The 16,964-nt window shown below is 42.8% G+C and overlaps 1 protein-coding gene across 1 annotated transcript; it reads right to left on the reverse strand.

Annotated features, from left to right (window-relative positions):
• Window positions 1–15,408: 15,408 nt before the first annotated feature.
• Window positions 15,409–16,503, reverse strand: cebpa (CCAAT enhancer binding protein alpha). Its single transcript, XM_034182948.1, has one exon. The coding sequence runs from the start codon at window positions 16,379–16,381 to the stop codon at window positions 15,494–15,496; it is 888 nt and encodes a 295-aa protein (XP_034038839.1). The 5' UTR covers window positions 16,382–16,503; the 3' UTR covers window positions 15,409–15,493.
• Window positions 16,504–16,964: the final 461 nt, after the last annotated feature.

The raw sequence follows: 16,964 nt of genomic DNA on the forward strand, positions 1-16,964 counted from the left end.
GCTGGTTCCTTGGAGTGCGGTGTTTTGGGAACCGGGACCACACAGGAGGTCTTCCACAGGGTGGGGACCACCCCCAGGCTGAGGCTCTTGTTGAAGACGTGGCTGAGGACCTCACAGAGCTCATCTGCACAGGTCCTCAGGAGCCTCGGGAAGATCCCATCAGGTCCTGCTGCTTTCCTCTGCTTCAGCTGCAGAAGCTGGCCTCTCACCTCAGTCGGAGTTACAGTGAGGGGGAAGCTGAGGTGTGCTGGTGCTGAATACAGTCCCGGGGGGAGGAGGGACAAAGTCCGGGGTGCAGTGGAGGTGACCAGGGGATTTCAGCAGGATCACCAAAGTCTGAACAAATGTGGCTGGAATCTAACTTGCTTGGGGATCATGATGTCAAATGTCCTCAGTACCTACGGCATCCTGTCCACTGTGGCGGTGGAGCTCAGTGCAGTGCAGCTGCAATGGTGAGGACAGCGAACAACCTTCTGTCCCTGTGGAGCTGTCTCACCAAGAAAACCCACCGTGTGTGGTGTTTGTGTCTGTGTGCGTGTTTGTGTGTGTGTGTGTGTGTGCGTGGTGTGTGGTGTGCGTGTGTGTATGTGTATGTATGTATGTGTGTATGCGTGCGTGTGTGTGCTTGTGTGTGTGTGTATGTAGGTGTGTGTGGGTGTGTATGTGTCTGTGTGCGTGTGTGCGTGGTGTGTGTGTGTGTGTGTGTATGTGTGCATGTGTACATGTGTGCATGTGTATTTGTGGTGTGTGTATGTGTGTGTGAGTGTGTGCATGCGTATGTGTGTGTGTATGTCTGTGTGTGTGTGTGTGCGTGCATGTGTGTGTATGTATGTGTGTGTGCACGCACGTGCGTGCGTGTGTGCATTTGTGTGTGTATGTGTGTGTGTGCGTGTGTGTGTGTGTGTACATGTCTGTATGTATGCGTGTGTGCATGTGGGTGTGTGTGCATGTGTGTGTATGTGTGCGTGTGTCCATGCATGCGTGCATGTGCGTGCAAGTGTGTGTGCGTGTGCATGTGTGTGTGTGCATGCATGTGTGCACGCATGTGTGTGCGTGCATGTGCATGTGTGCAGGTGTGTGTGTGTATGTGTGAGCGTTTGTGTGTATTTTTGTGTGTGTGTGTGTGTGTGTGTGTGTGTAGGATGACCTGGATTTGACACAGAGGTCTGAATGTTCTCCACCTTGAAAGCATCCAGACTGATTCCAGGCCTCATGAGGTCTTTGGTTTGATGCTCTGATGTCTGACTGCAGCACGTGAGAAGCTGAACGTGAAGTCGGACTGTCAGGGTTTGTCACACGGTGCAGGAGGCTTTCAGTGACTTCCTAGAAGTGTCCTCGTCGATATAAGTGGGTGCTTGTGGTGACACGTTTGTGTCTCTGGGTCCTGGGAGGGGCTTATGGAGTCATGAGGTCCCTGGTGTTTGAGATCTCTGCAGGCAAATGAAAGTCCAAGTCTTTCGGGTCCTGGTGCTTCCTGTCTTGTCTGGTTATGAGACTTGTACGCTGACCACTGATCTTGTTGACCGCTGGATGTTAAACCTGGCAACACAATTCATCCAAACTTTACTTAAACTTGCTGTTAAATGTGACAACCAACATCAACTTCTTCTTCAGCTGTTAAATTTGAAGAAAGCACTTTAAAAATGATGGAGTGACCCTAAAATAATCTTTCAGCCGTGTCCACGCTGGACATTTGTCATGTCTTCCCTCCTTGCACTGAGAGCTCTGCTGGACGTGACGGGGTTCAGACGGTCTTGGACGGGAGCCGGCTCACATTCCTTAGTGTTCTACCATGATAACGTTACGATGCACGTTTCCTCGTGTATATGTACAGGCACATATTTCATGTGTAATATTTCAGGAACATCTGTGAGTGATCACCGCACCGTGTTTGACTCAAACATGCAGCTGGCTTCTTTCTGCCGTTTCTACACTTGTTTTTTGTTTCACATCTTGGCTGTGGAACAAAACGGCATCAGATCTGCACAGTAACGGCCCCTCGGCGTCATGTTCAGCCCCTCTCACCTGTTTCCAATACAAATCAGCTCATTTCAAGAATTTTCTCAAGCAAAATGTCACATCATGTGTTGAATCTTGCTGCTAATTCTTCTTCTTGTCTCGTTTTCATGGTGATGCCGTTACATCGTATACCACCACGGTTTGGTTGGTTTTTATTATTTTTAATCTGTTCTGTTGAATGCTGAGAAAAGGTGTGAACTTTTTCAACTATATATATATATATATATATATATATATATATATATATATATATATATATATATATATATATATATATATATATACACACACAAGCGTCGAGCGTGTTGTCTGTGGGGATCCACGGGCTCTAGATTGGGTCGTGTTTATAAAATAGGCAGCTGACATTTTTCAAGGGTGGTAACAAATTGTGCAAACTTTCTACAATGAGTTTGAATGGTGTGTGAGTCCAGAATGTTTTTAGAACCTTAGACCTCAACAGTTTTTAAAAGAAGAACTCAACCCTTTTATTTCCTGTTAATTATGTAATTTTGAATGCTAATTTCCTGCTTTAATATATTTATAAATTGTTTAGGTTCTTGTTTTCACATACACACTATTATTATTTTTATTATGATGATTATTAATATGTATATGTCGTGGACATGAAAGAGTGAAGCTCTTCAGCATCTCACCATCTCATTTAGGTCCTTCAGACTTTTTTGAGTAAATGCTTCAGGGGAGCATTAGCATGACTAAAATCTTTCAGTTTCTGGGGGTGGGCGCTCCGCTCCTCCAGACCCCCCGCCTTTTTAAACATTCATCTTTTTTTTGCCTTTCAGCTTCTGAGGGGCTCCACCCCCCCCCCCCAGACCCCCCTAATTACAGCCTTCTTAACCTCCTGCCACTTTAAGCATTTTTTTAAATGTAGATCTTCTTCTTCTTTGTCTTTCGGCTGTTCCTATTAGGGGTCACCACAGCAGATCAATCGTTTCCATCTCACCCTGTCCTCTGTATCTTCCTCTGTCACACCAACCACCTGCATGTCCTCTCTCAGCACATCCATGAACCTCCTCTTTGGTCTCCCTCTTCTCCTCCTGCCTGGTGGCTCCATCCTCAGCATCCTTCTCCCTATATACCCTGGGTCCCTCCTCTGCACATGTCCAAACCATCTCAATCTCGCCTCTCTGACTTTGTCTCCAAATCGTCCCACCTGAGCTGTCCCTCTGATATGTTCATTCCTAATCTTGTCCATTCTTGTCACTCCCAAAGAGAATCTCAACATCTTCAGCTCTGCCACCTCCAGCTCTGCCTCCTGTCTTTTTGTTAGTGCCACTGTCTCTAGACCATACAACATAGCTGGTCTCACTGTTGTGTGTTGGGGGGTTTGGCTGGACATTTTGGTGCTGTTTTCTTTTCTTTGCTCTCCAGGTGGTATGCAAACTGTTTTTTTCTGTGGAGAAGGTGCTGGCAGAAGAGTCCTTCACCCTCATCAGAACTATTGGCTGCACCTGTGGAGGATGTTCACGTGCAGGCCTAACAACTTGCAGCACCTGTGGATGATGCTCACGTGCAGACTTAAAGACTTTCAGCTGAAGCAGATAATGAGATGGCGTTCTGCATTTAAGCCATGAGTGATTTGAGCAGAATTGCCGGAAACTCGACCTTGTGACGTTCGGTTGTGAGACGCTGAAGACCGCGCCAGGGTTTGACACATCGTGCCTGTGAAGGAGGATGGGTGAGGGACACATGCTGTCAGCACACATCAGAGGTGATTATCGTCTGAATAATCGTTAATAGTAATTTGGCGTTTTGTTGCGCAGTATATTTGAACATTGATGAGAATTGTGCAGCTCGCTTCTCACTGCCGTGGCCTACGGTTTGATGATCCTCCACCTGTTGTGAGAAGCTGCTCATTTAAATAAAGCTTAAACTCAGACCTGAATGTGTTGCTGATAGAGTGTGCCTCTCAAGGATATTTGTTTTAGCTCTGTTGACTTACCTCACCTTTTCCGTCCTTCACAGAGTCAGTTTGTCGTATCCACCTGGGGGGTGTTCGGCGGTGAATCTGAGTCCAGAAGTGCCGGGCTTTGATCCATTTTGGCGCTGGAGAGCGCGCCGTCCTTCACCTTGCCAGACAGCTGAATATTTCTGTTGTACACGAATTATTGCACATGAGGGGGAATAAATTTGTTTCTTGGAACCGCTTTCTGGTTATTTAGCGCTGGGCCATTGTCAGATGCTGGTTCTGTTCTCTGACCCGCGTCAGCACGTAACACTCACTACTGTTTTGTAAACTTTCCCCTTCACTCTTGCTGATATTCTTCGGTCACAAATCACTCCTGCCACCTTTCTCCACCCACTCCACCCTGCCTGCACTCTCTTCTTCACCTCTCTACCACACTCTCCATTACTTTGAACAGTTGACCCCAAATATTTAAACTCATCTACTTTCACCACTTCTACTCCTTGTAACTGCACTATTCCACTGGGCTCCCTCTCATTCACACACATGTACTCAGTCTTGCTTCTACTGACTTTCATTCCCCTTTTCTCCAAAGCATATCTCCACTTCTCCAGACTAGACTCAACTTGCTCTCTACTCTCACTACAGATCACAATGTCATCTGCAAACATCATAGGCCATGGGGACTCCTGTCTGATCTGTCAACCTGTCCATCACCACTGCAAACAAGAAAGGACTCAGAGCAGATCCTTGGTGTAATCCCACCTCCACCTTGAATGAGTCTGTCATTCCGACTGCGCATCTCACCGCTGTCACACTATTCTTGTACATGTCCTGCACTACCCTAACATACTTCTCTATCACTCCAGACTTCCTCATACAATGCCACAACTCTTCTCTTGGCACCACAATGTAGATGTAAATTAATATTCAAAGTTTTCAGCTAGTTGACAGTCGGGCTGTACAATATGGCCAAATTATCGTACGAGGTCTGTGAGAAAAGTATCCGACCTTATTATTTTTTTCAAAAACCATATGGATTTGAATCACGTGTGACTGCATCAGCCAAGCTTGAACCTTCGTGCGCATGCGTGAGTTTTTTCATGCCTGTCAGTTGCGTCATTCGCCTGTGAGCAGGCTTTGTGTGAGCACTGGTCCACCCCTCGCTTTATTGCGAATAAATGTCTGAATGATTTGGATCTTTGCTGCATCAATTTTTTCCAGAAACTGTGAGAGACCTCCAGGTGGACACCGTTCGGAAAATTAATATGGCTTTCAGGGACGATTTTATGGGGATTAAGCAGATTACGGAGTGTTACTGCCGCTTTAAGGACGGCCCACAACTGCTGAGAGCGCGGCACACTCCCAGCGCCGATCGACATGCTCAGACCCCGCTGAAACAACCAGATCATTTCCAACATGAAGGCTTTGTTGATCCGGGAGGTGGTCTGACTTTCACAAAAAGGCAGGAGACGTGGACATCAGCACTTTTTCGGCACATTCCATTGTTACAGGAGTTTTTTTTCATGGAAAAAGAAGCGGATGAATGCGCCACCGTGCTGCTCATGGCGCGGGACAAAACCACCTCGGTGTTGGTCTCACAGGATGGCTTTGAGATGGCTTTCAGACGGATTCCGGTTGCTTTCCAGTCGTGTGATTATCCGATTGTGATTGTGCATGAGCTGGACCTCCCCCATCATGTCCTGTGAGGCTTCATCATGGCGTTGCTTTACGCCATGCGGCTCCACCGCGACGCGCAGAACTCCTCCACACGTCTGTCTTAATGTGCCGAAAAAGTGCTGATGTCCACGTCTTTTCACAATTCCTGTGCTAGTCAGACGACATACCGGATCAAGACAGCGTCCAGTTTAGAAATGAACGGCACATTCCACTGTTACAGGAGTTTTTGTCATGGAAAGAGGAGCACATGGCGCAAAGCAACGCCGTGATGAAGCCTCACAGGACATGTTGGGGCATGTCCAGCTCATGCACAATCACAATCGGATAATCGCACGACTCAAAAGCAACCGGAATCCATCTGAAAGCCATCTCAAAGCCGTCCTGTGAGACCAACACCGAGGTGGTTTTGTCCCGCGCCATGAGCGGCACGGTGGCGCATTCATCCGCTTCTTTTTCTATGACAAAAACTCCTGTAACAGTGGAATGTGCCGAAAAAGTGCTGATGTCCTCCCGGACGACCAGACCTCCCGGATCAACAAAGCCTTCACGTTGGAAATGATCTGGTTGTTTCAGCTGGATTTCAGCCTGTCGATCGGCGCTGGGAGTGTGCCGCGCTCTCAGCAGTTGTGGGCCGTCCTTAAAGTGGCAGTAACACTCAGTAATCTGTTTAATCCCCATAAAATCGTCCCTGTAAGCCATATTAATTTTTTGAACGGTGTCCAAAGCTCCAAATCGTTCCGACATTTATTCGCAATAAAAAATAGACGAGAGGGGTGGACCACACCTCACTCAAAGCCTGCTCACAGGCGAATGAAGCAACCGACAGGCATGAAAAAACTCACGCATGCGCACGAAGGTTCAAGCTTGTCTGACGCAATCACATGTGATTCAAATCCATATGGCTTTTGAAAAAAATAATAAGGTCGGATACTTTTCTCACAGACCTCGTATCTCCATATTGTCATATCAATATGATAAATGATATGACTATGAATATGACTATGATTTGACACAAAGTGCAGCAACAGTGAAAATTAAACCTTCTTAAACAAAACAGTAATAATATCACACTCATTTTGACTCATCATAAGGTTAGGATACTGTGTCCTCCAAAAGTATTGGAACACTTGGAATTTCACACATTTTAATTTGTTTATGCCATTTTAAATACAAGAAATACAAAAAATAAAGAATAAAAATTTCAAAAATTATCTTCCTCAAACTCAAACTGAAAGCAAATCTCTAAAACTTGATAAAACCTGTGAATAATAATCAGTTTTATTGCCAGTTTTCTTTAGACAAGTCAGGGGATGGAAACATGAACATTTCCAAGTCAATGAATATGTCTTGGACTTTATTTACATCAATTATGAAGAAATACAAAAGTTTCTTTGACAGCAGGGGTGGTGGCCAAGTGGTTAATGCGCTTGGTTTCAGTTCAGAAGGCTCCAGGTTCAAATCCTACCCCTGCCACATTTCTCCATGTAATGTGGAGTTGTGTCAGGAAGGGCATCCGGCATAAAACCTGTGTCAATTCAACATGCAGATCCACCTTGGATTTGCTGTGGCGACCCCGAGTGCAAACAAGGGAGCAGCTGAAGGGACTTACATAAAAGTTTCTTTGACCAAAACATCAAATCTAGTTTTTCATCTCAGATGTACTTTCTGTCAAATTGTAGCTGAACTTTCATGTCTTCTTTTGAAGAAAATCCTCCTCTACACCACTTCATCAGGAAGATGGATTTTAGATTTTTAATTCATTTATATCAAGTTGTAGAGATTTGCTTTGAGTTTGAGTTTAAGGAAGATAACTTTCGATTTATTTATCTAAAGTTTCTGGCGTGTCACTCAGACAGCAAAATTAAGAGGTTATTTAAAAATAATTTCTTCAGAGAGCAAAATTAAGAGGTTACACAGGTTTTATACAGGTTTTATTCACTGAAGTGTACAACACAATTAATTAACTGAAATGTACAACACAATTAATAATACTAAACTTTTATTTGTTGTGGATTTTTTTTGTGGATTTTAATATTGATTTACTTAATGCTCATGGTCAGGCACATATAACAGAATTTATAAACTCTGCACTTTGTATAGGCTTGTTTCCAGTAATCACACTTCCAACTAGGATAACTACGAATTCATCAACACTTATCAATAGCATATTAACAAATGTTACTGTAGGGAACTTAACAGGTGGGTTGCTCATAAGTGACGTCAATGATCATTTACCGGTTTTTGTAGCTTTCAATTCACTTGTTGATAAAAAGGAACAAAAAGAAATAGTAAATTTCAAAAGGAAAATAACTGATGCTACTATTGAAAATCAGAAGAGACTTATTGCATAATGATTGGTGTGATATTTATAGTGAGGATATTGATAAATCATATGAACTGTTTGTTTCCATTATTTCTAACTTGTATGAAAAACATTGCCCATTTGTGCCTATAACTGAAAATAAGAAAAAAAATCGATAAACCTTGGGTTACAAAGGGACTCCAGAATGCCTGTAAAAAGAAATTTTTTTGAACAAACAGTTTATAAAATTTAGAACAAAAGAAGCTGAAAGCAAATATAAGACATATAAAAACAAACTAAGAAGCATTATGCAATCGTGTAAGAAGCAGTTGTATTACAATTTATTGGAAAAAATAAAACCAGCACTAAAGGCACCTGGAAGCTTTTAAATGAAATTATTAAAAAGAAAAAAGTTGTTAATGATTCTCCATCTTACTTTCATACTGATTCTGACAAAACCGTAATAGAACATAAAACTATTGCTGATCATTTCAATGATTATTTTGTCAATGTGGGTAAAAACTTAGCAAATTCAATTGTATCCTCAAAAATGTGCTCTTTGGACAACAGCAAAACAATTAATACAACTCTGGATTCAATGTATATTAATGACATTGATGAAATTGAAATTATTGACATAGTTCACAAGTTAAAAGGGGGAAAAAAAAATCAATTGACAGTGACAACCTTGATATGTTTTCTTGATAACAACAACAAAAAAAACATTATTGATTGTATTATGAAACCCTTAACTTACATTTGTAATTTGTCGTTGATGACCAGGAAATTTCCTTCCAAAATGAAAATAGCTAAGGTGATACCATTGTTCAAATCTGGTGATAAGCATGTTTTTTTCAAACTACAGGTCAATATCATTGTTACCACAGTTTTCAAAAATTCTGGAAAGATATTTGTAAAGAGGTTAAATGATTTCTTAAATGGTAAATGGATTGCATTTATATAGTGCTTTTCCATATGCATCAGACGGAATTAAGGACCTTGCCCAAGTGATTTTCCAGTCAGGGTGTTTGGTGTTTGGTAGTGGGGATCATTTGGGACAGCTCCTGGATATGATGGAGAGGGAACTACAAAAATTTGAACATCGGTTTGATTTAAATAAGTTATCACTTCATTTGGGTAAAACCAATATTCCATATATGACTTACTGCATTGAGGTTTGGGGAAACACATATAAAACAAATATAAATCCAATATTTCTGTTACAAAAGAAAGCTATAAGAGTTATAAGTTAAAAAAAATACACATATTGGGAGCCAACAAATCCACTGTTTGCTTGTTTGCACATCTTGAAATTTTGGGACTTGGTTGATTATTTTACAATACAGTTCATGTATAAAGTTAAAAGTGAACTCTTGCCTCAACATGTCCAGGAATTGTTTTAAATGAGGGAGTCCTGTTATTACCTGAGAGGAATTTCAATATTTGTCTGCTTAAAGTATCGTACTACTGTAAAAATTGTGTATCTGTTAAAGGGGTAAAAATCTGGAATGACTGCCCTGATAGTATTAAATTATCTGGTACTTTGGCTGTCCTGAAAAGATGAAAAGATAAATTAGCTAAATTGTTTTTGTTTCTGTTCTTCTGTTTAATCTGTGCATCATACTGCTGATTGTTCTGCTGTGTTCGGATGTTTGGTGTATCGATTAATCTACAAGACCTTTTGCTTGTCTTGTCCTTTTCTTTTTTGTAGTTGCTGTTATGAGTGCATATATATATATATATATGTGTGTGTGTGTGTGTGTGTGTGTGTATGGCAACTCGTGATGGGGGGGGCGTTTACAAGCCTTTGCTTCAGCCCACACCCTTGTGGTTGCACACAACTGGGAAATTGTTTTTTGTTTGTTTCTTTTTTTTTTGTTTTTTTGAGCTTTTGTTTGCTTTTGCTTTTCTTTCTTTGGTCTTGTGAGAAATTTCTTTACGTTTTTGTGTGTGTGTCAAATAAAAATTCAAATTCAATTATACAGAACAGAGGAAGAGTAAATCATCTGTGTTTCTTTCAGCCTGAGCATCTTCACGTTGTATCTCATGAATCAACAGCTGCCTGCTCATTTGAAATCACTGGAGAAACACGCATATATAAGACAACCCAAATCAAAGGAGAAATGCCGCTTTTAACAAAATGGACCTCATTTCTGGCATAAAATACGGTCATTTACTCACCAACATAAATTTGGTATCATTTGGAGTCCGTAAGCCAAACATTTTTCTTCTTCTACTAAGGTGGATTAGAAGTTTTTGTGGTACACAGCACCAACTACTGTACTGGAGGAGCCTACCAGTCAATATTTGTCACTGATTTCAAAATGCAGCTCTTTTCAACCAGATGTGCGGTGCTGTGACATGTCAATCATCTCTGTCCAATCAGATTTCAGAGGAGTCCAGTGCAACCCTGGTTTCTGCTCTAGCTCCTCCCAGGCCAGAAAGTGTTCAACATTTGATATTTCCTGTTTCACTATGGACTCAAAATTTGCCACATCCTGTTTCAGTGTAAACTTGACACTGAATTCCTGTGAGATTCCATGAAATCTCATCTGTCAATCCAGGAAGTGTCGATCCAGGAAGTGTTTGACATTTCCTGTTTCACTGTGGACTCAAAATTTGGCACTTTGTGTTTGGGACTCAGTGTGTGTCACTTTGTTCATGTTATTATTGGAATTATTTCATTTTTACTTCTATTTTGTCATTTGATTTTTGAAATGGACCACAATGGAAGCAAGTGTTGTCACTTTCTTGTGTCATCCATGTATTTTTAATTTATTTATAATTATATTATGTCATTGAACTTACTAAGTAAAATTACGCACACATGCACACAGGCTTTTAATATATAAGGGTGATTCTTAGACTACGGGCACTTATTATGTCCTTTGATCATATTGTATGAAAAACAGAAAAAAGGGGAAATTTCACACTTTTATAGTTATCTTTACAATGAAAGTGTGTTAAGAAATTTGTTCTAGTAGTCTATGATGACTTTTTCACCTTTTTTCAGCATCATTATATGCAAATATTGCCGTTTTGTGCTTGTCCCACACCCAGACTTTTGATCTTCAATGATAAAAATGAATGGTAAAGAAATGTTTTTTCTAATGTGTTATGTGTCGACGCGGGTTGAGGAGCGGACCTGCGTCTGATGGAACCCAGCGCTAAAATAACCAGAAAGCGGTTCCAATAACAAAACAATTTATTTTTCCACCCTTTGGTGCATAACAAAGTGTACGAACAAAAGCTGCGTCAGTCTGGCGGAGTGAAGGATGGCACATTCTCCAGCGCCCAAAAGGATCGAAGCCCGGCGCTTCTGGTCCCACGTTCACCACCAAACACCCCCCAGGTGGACAAGACAAACCAACTCTCTGCGAAGGATAGAAAAGGTGAGGTAAGTCAGCAGCTACAACTAATATCCTTCAAAAGGCACACACTATCAGCAACACATTCAGGTCTGTATTTAAGCTTTATGTAAATGAGCAGCTTCTCACAACAGGGAGTAAACCCTTCAGTATAATTCAACCAAATAACCACTTTTACAGCCAGTTGTGGAATTAATATCTGAGATTGTAAAAACACTGGACAAACCCTGTGTGACATCATTTTAAGTGCGGGTTTGACACCCGATTTTTTTGTGTGAAACAGACAACACTCTGGTCTCGCTCACTGGATGGAGACGTTGGTGGTGGGAGGGGGGGGGAGGGGGTGGGGGTGATAGGGTTAGACCTTAAGGCCCTGTCACACCTTGACTATTTAGCCAGTGTATGCTGACAGCCCTGTTTCAACCCAGTGATTTTGCTTGGTACGGCACGATGTGGTGCCGGTCAGAAACAGAGCAATTTAACATTCTTTTATTTTTTATTTTAATTTTTTATCTTGGTGGACCATTTTTATTGTGTACAGAATGCCGATGAGTGACTGAGGGAAACGCTGCCCTGAAGCTGTGACTCTTTAAAGTTTTAAAGCACCGCGTGGTTGCTTTCTGATCATGACCTGATCTGGTGGGGTCTGTCCCATAATGAAACGCTGTGATGATATAAACTTTAAAAGCGCCAGTCGACCGCAATCAGGTGTGATCAGACCTGAATGAAGTGATCTGGTGATCTGTTGGTGTGATCACACCTACAATGACGGCGCTTTAAAAGTTTAAAGAGACACAGCACTTCATTTGGATCTGATCACACCTGATCAATCAGGTCATCTGATGATCACACCAACAGCGATGGTGCTTTAAAATTTTAAATCATCACAGTGCTTCTGTGTGTTCATAACGCGACATTCGCATCCTCTGTGAAATGCACCTGGAGCAGATAAACCACAGAGGGACTTGCTTTAAAATGCTACGTTTCCAGCCATGAATGAAAGTATTTTCAGATGTCGTTTTCAAAAATCGGGAGCTTTATGTGGATTCATGTCTGACTGCAGTTTTCAGCCAATCAGTGTCCAGCGTTAATGACGGTTGAGTAAGTTACAAGAAACGTGTGCCAACAATCACAGAACTTACCTATAACTTATGTCCAACATGTGCAGGACGTGTGAGTCACACGCAGGCATGCGTTGAAAATTTTTTAAGGAGCTCAGCATATCAGGACGAACATCAGCGAGCTTCAATGTACTTGTAACCTATAAAAAACTTACCCTTAACTTATTGGACTTATGCCAGCATTTTTTAATACGGTTGGCAGACACTGGCTAAATCGTCACGGTGTGACAGGACCTTTAGTTGTGTGAAGTGCCTTGAGGGAACTTTGTTGTGATTTGGTGATATATAAACTAAATAAAATTAAAGTGAATGATTATCATCTCGTGATTAAAGCCTTGGAGCTGATATGTCCACATTTCTACTTGCATTTACTTTTTGAAATTGTTGATTTTTTCCCCTCTAATATACTGAACAGAAAAAGTCGGAGAATCGCGACAGCGCGACCAAGTCTGTGATGTCACGTCTGTTTCAGCTGGATTAAAACAAGTTTAGTTTAAGACATGGGAGACCTGAGGTGTTCTGTCCTCAGTGAACCAGAACCATCGTCTGTCCATCAATCTGTCCTTCTGTCTGTCCGTCCATTTTTTATACCTGCTCACTCCAGTTAAGGGTCATGGGGGGCTGGGGGGGGTGGGGCTGGAGCCTATATCCCAGCAGTCACAGGGTGTGAGGTGGGGTCTGTCCCAGGACCCTATAACATCTTTATTAATAAAATCATTCATGTCACTTTTTTAAAATAGGTGACGTTTTCATTGTGGTGCTGAAACACTAACTGGACCTTCTCCCTGTTAGCGCCCCCTATGGGTTTCAGACATCTTCCTGTTATCATGCTGCATCCTGGTGTCGCTGCAATGAATCCAGCACTGGAATTTAACCCCCGTTTCACACCAGCAGCCCTTCATGATGCAACTCCACATTACGGTGGCCTTGAACCAAGAACCTTCCTGAAAACAGCATTTCTTAAAATTCCATCCAATAAGAAAAACATACAATTTATTTCTTTATTAATATTAAACACACATTACCAAGAGTGAGGTCTGATAGAACAGTTCATTTATTTTAAGAATTCTTTTTTCAGTATTTTGATATATACATTTATATATATTTATATATATATATATATAGTCTTATTTTACATTTAAGACGTTTACTTTGAAACATGGTTTAACATCAGACTTTGTAAAAATAAAACAAAAACACCAAAAACAAGTGCTTCTTTCTTCCTGGCTGACGTTCTTTCATTTTAAACCAGCAAGGTCAAAGGTCACCTCAGAGGATCAGAAGGCACTGTTGGAAAAGAGGAAGTGACACGTTGCATAGAAACCCTTTTCACATTTTGTTTTTCCAAAGATTGACATTACACATAAATAGATATTTAGAGGGAGTTTTTTTTTTTTTTAAATCAGTACCCAGCGACATCGCTATGTTTCATCTGACAACAAAATAGTGCACACGAGAAAACTGCTCCTCTGAAAACCTCACAGCTCCACATTGTCTACACTGTTATTGGATCATGACTTCCAAAACTTTGTTTTAATGCATCATCGCTGAAGTAAAAGGTTACCAGAGAGGTGATGGTGCCAGTTTTCACTGAACAGCAAGAAACAAGAACCACAGCATCAATTCCAGTTTGTTTATACATACTTTGGCATGACATCAGACAATCAGACGCACAGCCGGCGGCCAAAATCAACCATCAACACGTTAGATCATTATCTACTGTAATGTCTGTGCCTGTTTGGATGCTTTTTGATCTATTGATTGATCAGCTGATTGATTGGTCTGAGTAACCCGGTAGGGCTTAAAAATGCTGCTGAGTCTTAAATATTCCAAAAAATGAAAATCAGGCTCAAACATAGACTTAATACAAGGTTTTAACTTGGCCTTTTTTTGTCACATTTAAAATGATCAAGCATCTCCATAATTTGAGGCACAAAATATTTCAAATTATTTTAAAACTGTACAGTTTATTAATGTAAAAAAAAAATCTAATTTTTGGTTCAGCTGGATGAATTTAAGAGTTTATTATTTTCATTGTCTTATTGGCTGTAGATTAATGTTGGCACTACCACCCTCCCACACAGTCTGACAGCTCTGAAACTGTGAACTGATTTGGACAAATGCATAAATGTCTTCAGAGAATTAAACATACATGAAGTCCAGGAGCCTGCAGGCCGTCACAGAAACATGCACAACAGGCTGATTCAGGGTCAGGTCTCCGCCGGGCCCCTTTAGCTGCACTCAAATGTGTATGTGCACACAGTCTGAAAGGCACAAAATCCACCAGGAACCAGCTTATCAACTTTTAAAAAAAGGCACATGAATACTGCCAGAGAAAAGTCAGAGTCCTGAAAGATCTTCATCTTCTGACTGAAGTGGGGCGGCACGATCTCACCTCATAGAATCAAAAGAGTGCAAACAATAATCTCACAATTATTTCTACAAACTCATTTTGCACTTCCACAAATTTACAAACAGCCAATTACCTGTTGGTACCACTTTGTGAAATCTGCATTTATAAATGTTCCTCACTATTTTAATTCCATATTTGCAATCACACTACAGGGAAATATCCAATCCAGTAAAGATGAAGATGTGTGTTCATGTGTGTGTGTGTGTGTGTGTGGTGGGGTGGGGTTAGGATCTGGTTGCTAATTTAGATACACCCCCCCCCCCCAAGCCTGTAACGAGATGTATGGACTTAAATTGCATTTACAAAAAAAGAAAAGTTTTGTTTAAACCTGCTTTTGCAGTTACAGGATTTGACTTAAAAAAAAAAGAAAAGAAAAATGTCTCATCCTGTTAAATTTTCTTTAGCAAAACTTGGGTCATTAGTGTAAATAACATTTGCAGTATTTTAACTCCATACACTGGTCATTCTTTGATGACAGGAGAACTTAAATTACATTAAAATCAATTAAAGTGTGCATTATTTTTTGAAAAATAGGATAATGTCACAAACTTATATATATATATATATATATATATAATGTCCTCAGTGAGCGCCTCAGCTGCCTCAGTGCCCCCACATAAATCCAGCAGTAAATCATCAGTCCGGGTCCGGATGCGCTTCGCTCTCTCAGCTGCAGGCTTTGAACGAGCCGTCCGGAAGTTGTCTGAAGATGCCCCGTAACGTGTCCAGCTCCCGGGTCAGGTGCTCCACCCTCCGCCTCAGTCTGTCGTTGTCGGCGGTCAGCTCCACCACCTTCTGCTGCGTCTCCAAGTTGCGCATCTTGGCCTTGTCTCGGCTCTTGCGCACCGCCACGTTGTTGCGCTCGCGCCGCATCCGGTACTCCGGGCTGCTCTTGTCCACGTGCTTCTTCGGCTTTCCCGCTCCGCGCTGCTCCAGCAGCTTGAGGCCGCCCTGCAGCGGGTGCGGGTGGTGCTGGTGGTGGTGCGGGCTGGGCACCGGGGTCGGCGGGGGCGTGGGGTGACCCGGCTGGAGGTGCATTGTGGTCTGCGCGCAGTGCGCAATCTGGTACTGGAGGTGCGGCATCTGCTGCTGCTGCGCATGCTGGGAGTACTGCTGCGGGTGGTGGTAGGAGGCGGCCACGGCCGGGTTCATGTCCTCGTCGTCCCGCGGCTCCTGCTTGATGGCCACCGGTCGGATCCGCGGCTGATTGTGCTCGTAGAACGGGTCCAGCTTGGACTCCATGTAGTTGGACATGTAGAGTTGCTGGGGTCCCGGAGCGCACGACCCGGACTCGAACTCTCCACTCATCATCTTGAGCTTGTCCTGCCTGGAGCTGTGGTGGAACAAGTCGGCCAGGAAGTCGTCGTTGAACGCGGACGGGTCGATGTAGGCGCTCAGGTCGATGGAGGTCTCGTTGTCTCCGATGTCTCCACCGAGGTCTGCCGGCTCTCTGTAGCCGGAGGAGGGCTGCTGGCCGTGGCTCAGACTCATCGGGGGCCGGGGCGCGACCTCGTACAGGTTGGAGAGCTCCATGGAGAACCTAAACCCGGGCATGCATGGCGACGAGCTCCGGGAATCCAGTTTGGAATCAGAGGAGAGCGCGCGCCGCAGCAGCAGCAGCAGCAGGTCTGGCGTGGCGCAGGTCTCCAACGGACTAAGTGCGCGGTGCCGCGCTCACGCTGCTTTTATAGCGGCGCGGAGGGGGCGGACACGGTCCGGGTTGAACCTGCTGAGACGAGCGCACGAGTGGAGCTCCGGCGCAGAAGGTGGTGTGAGACGATCAAAGATCAGGACCCGGTCCGCGGTTCAGCCTTTAAATTAAAAAAAAAAAAAAAAAGGCGACGCCAGTCTGCGCAGCCTCAGCGTGCACGATCCGCGCGTGAATCTACAGTTTCATAGAGATTAATTACTCAGAATAACCGCGGATGATCGTGCACAAGGATCTGTCTGCTGTGTTTGGACAATAAAAAGTCCGATGTTTAACTACAGATTCTGCGCGTGCACGTGCGCGTTCTGCTGGACTGCTGTCTGGCGCAAATTATCTGACCACTCGTGACAAATAAAGGCATAAATATTATTTAAAATAACGACACGCAAAACAACAGCAGCTGATTTTTGCGCAAACACAATGCGCACT

This window comes from Thalassophryne amazonica, chromosome 2, assembly GCF_902500255.1.
Source record: "Thalassophryne amazonica chromosome 2, fThaAma1.1, whole genome shotgun sequence".
NCBI classification, from domain to species: Eukaryota; Metazoa; Chordata; class Actinopteri; order Batrachoidiformes; family Batrachoididae; genus Thalassophryne; species Thalassophryne amazonica.

Coding starts and splice junctions, on each gene's coding strand:
- cebpa (XM_034182948.1), bottom strand. CDS start 16,381: ATGCCCGGGTTTAGGTTCTCCATGGAGCTCTCCAACCTGTACGAGGTC.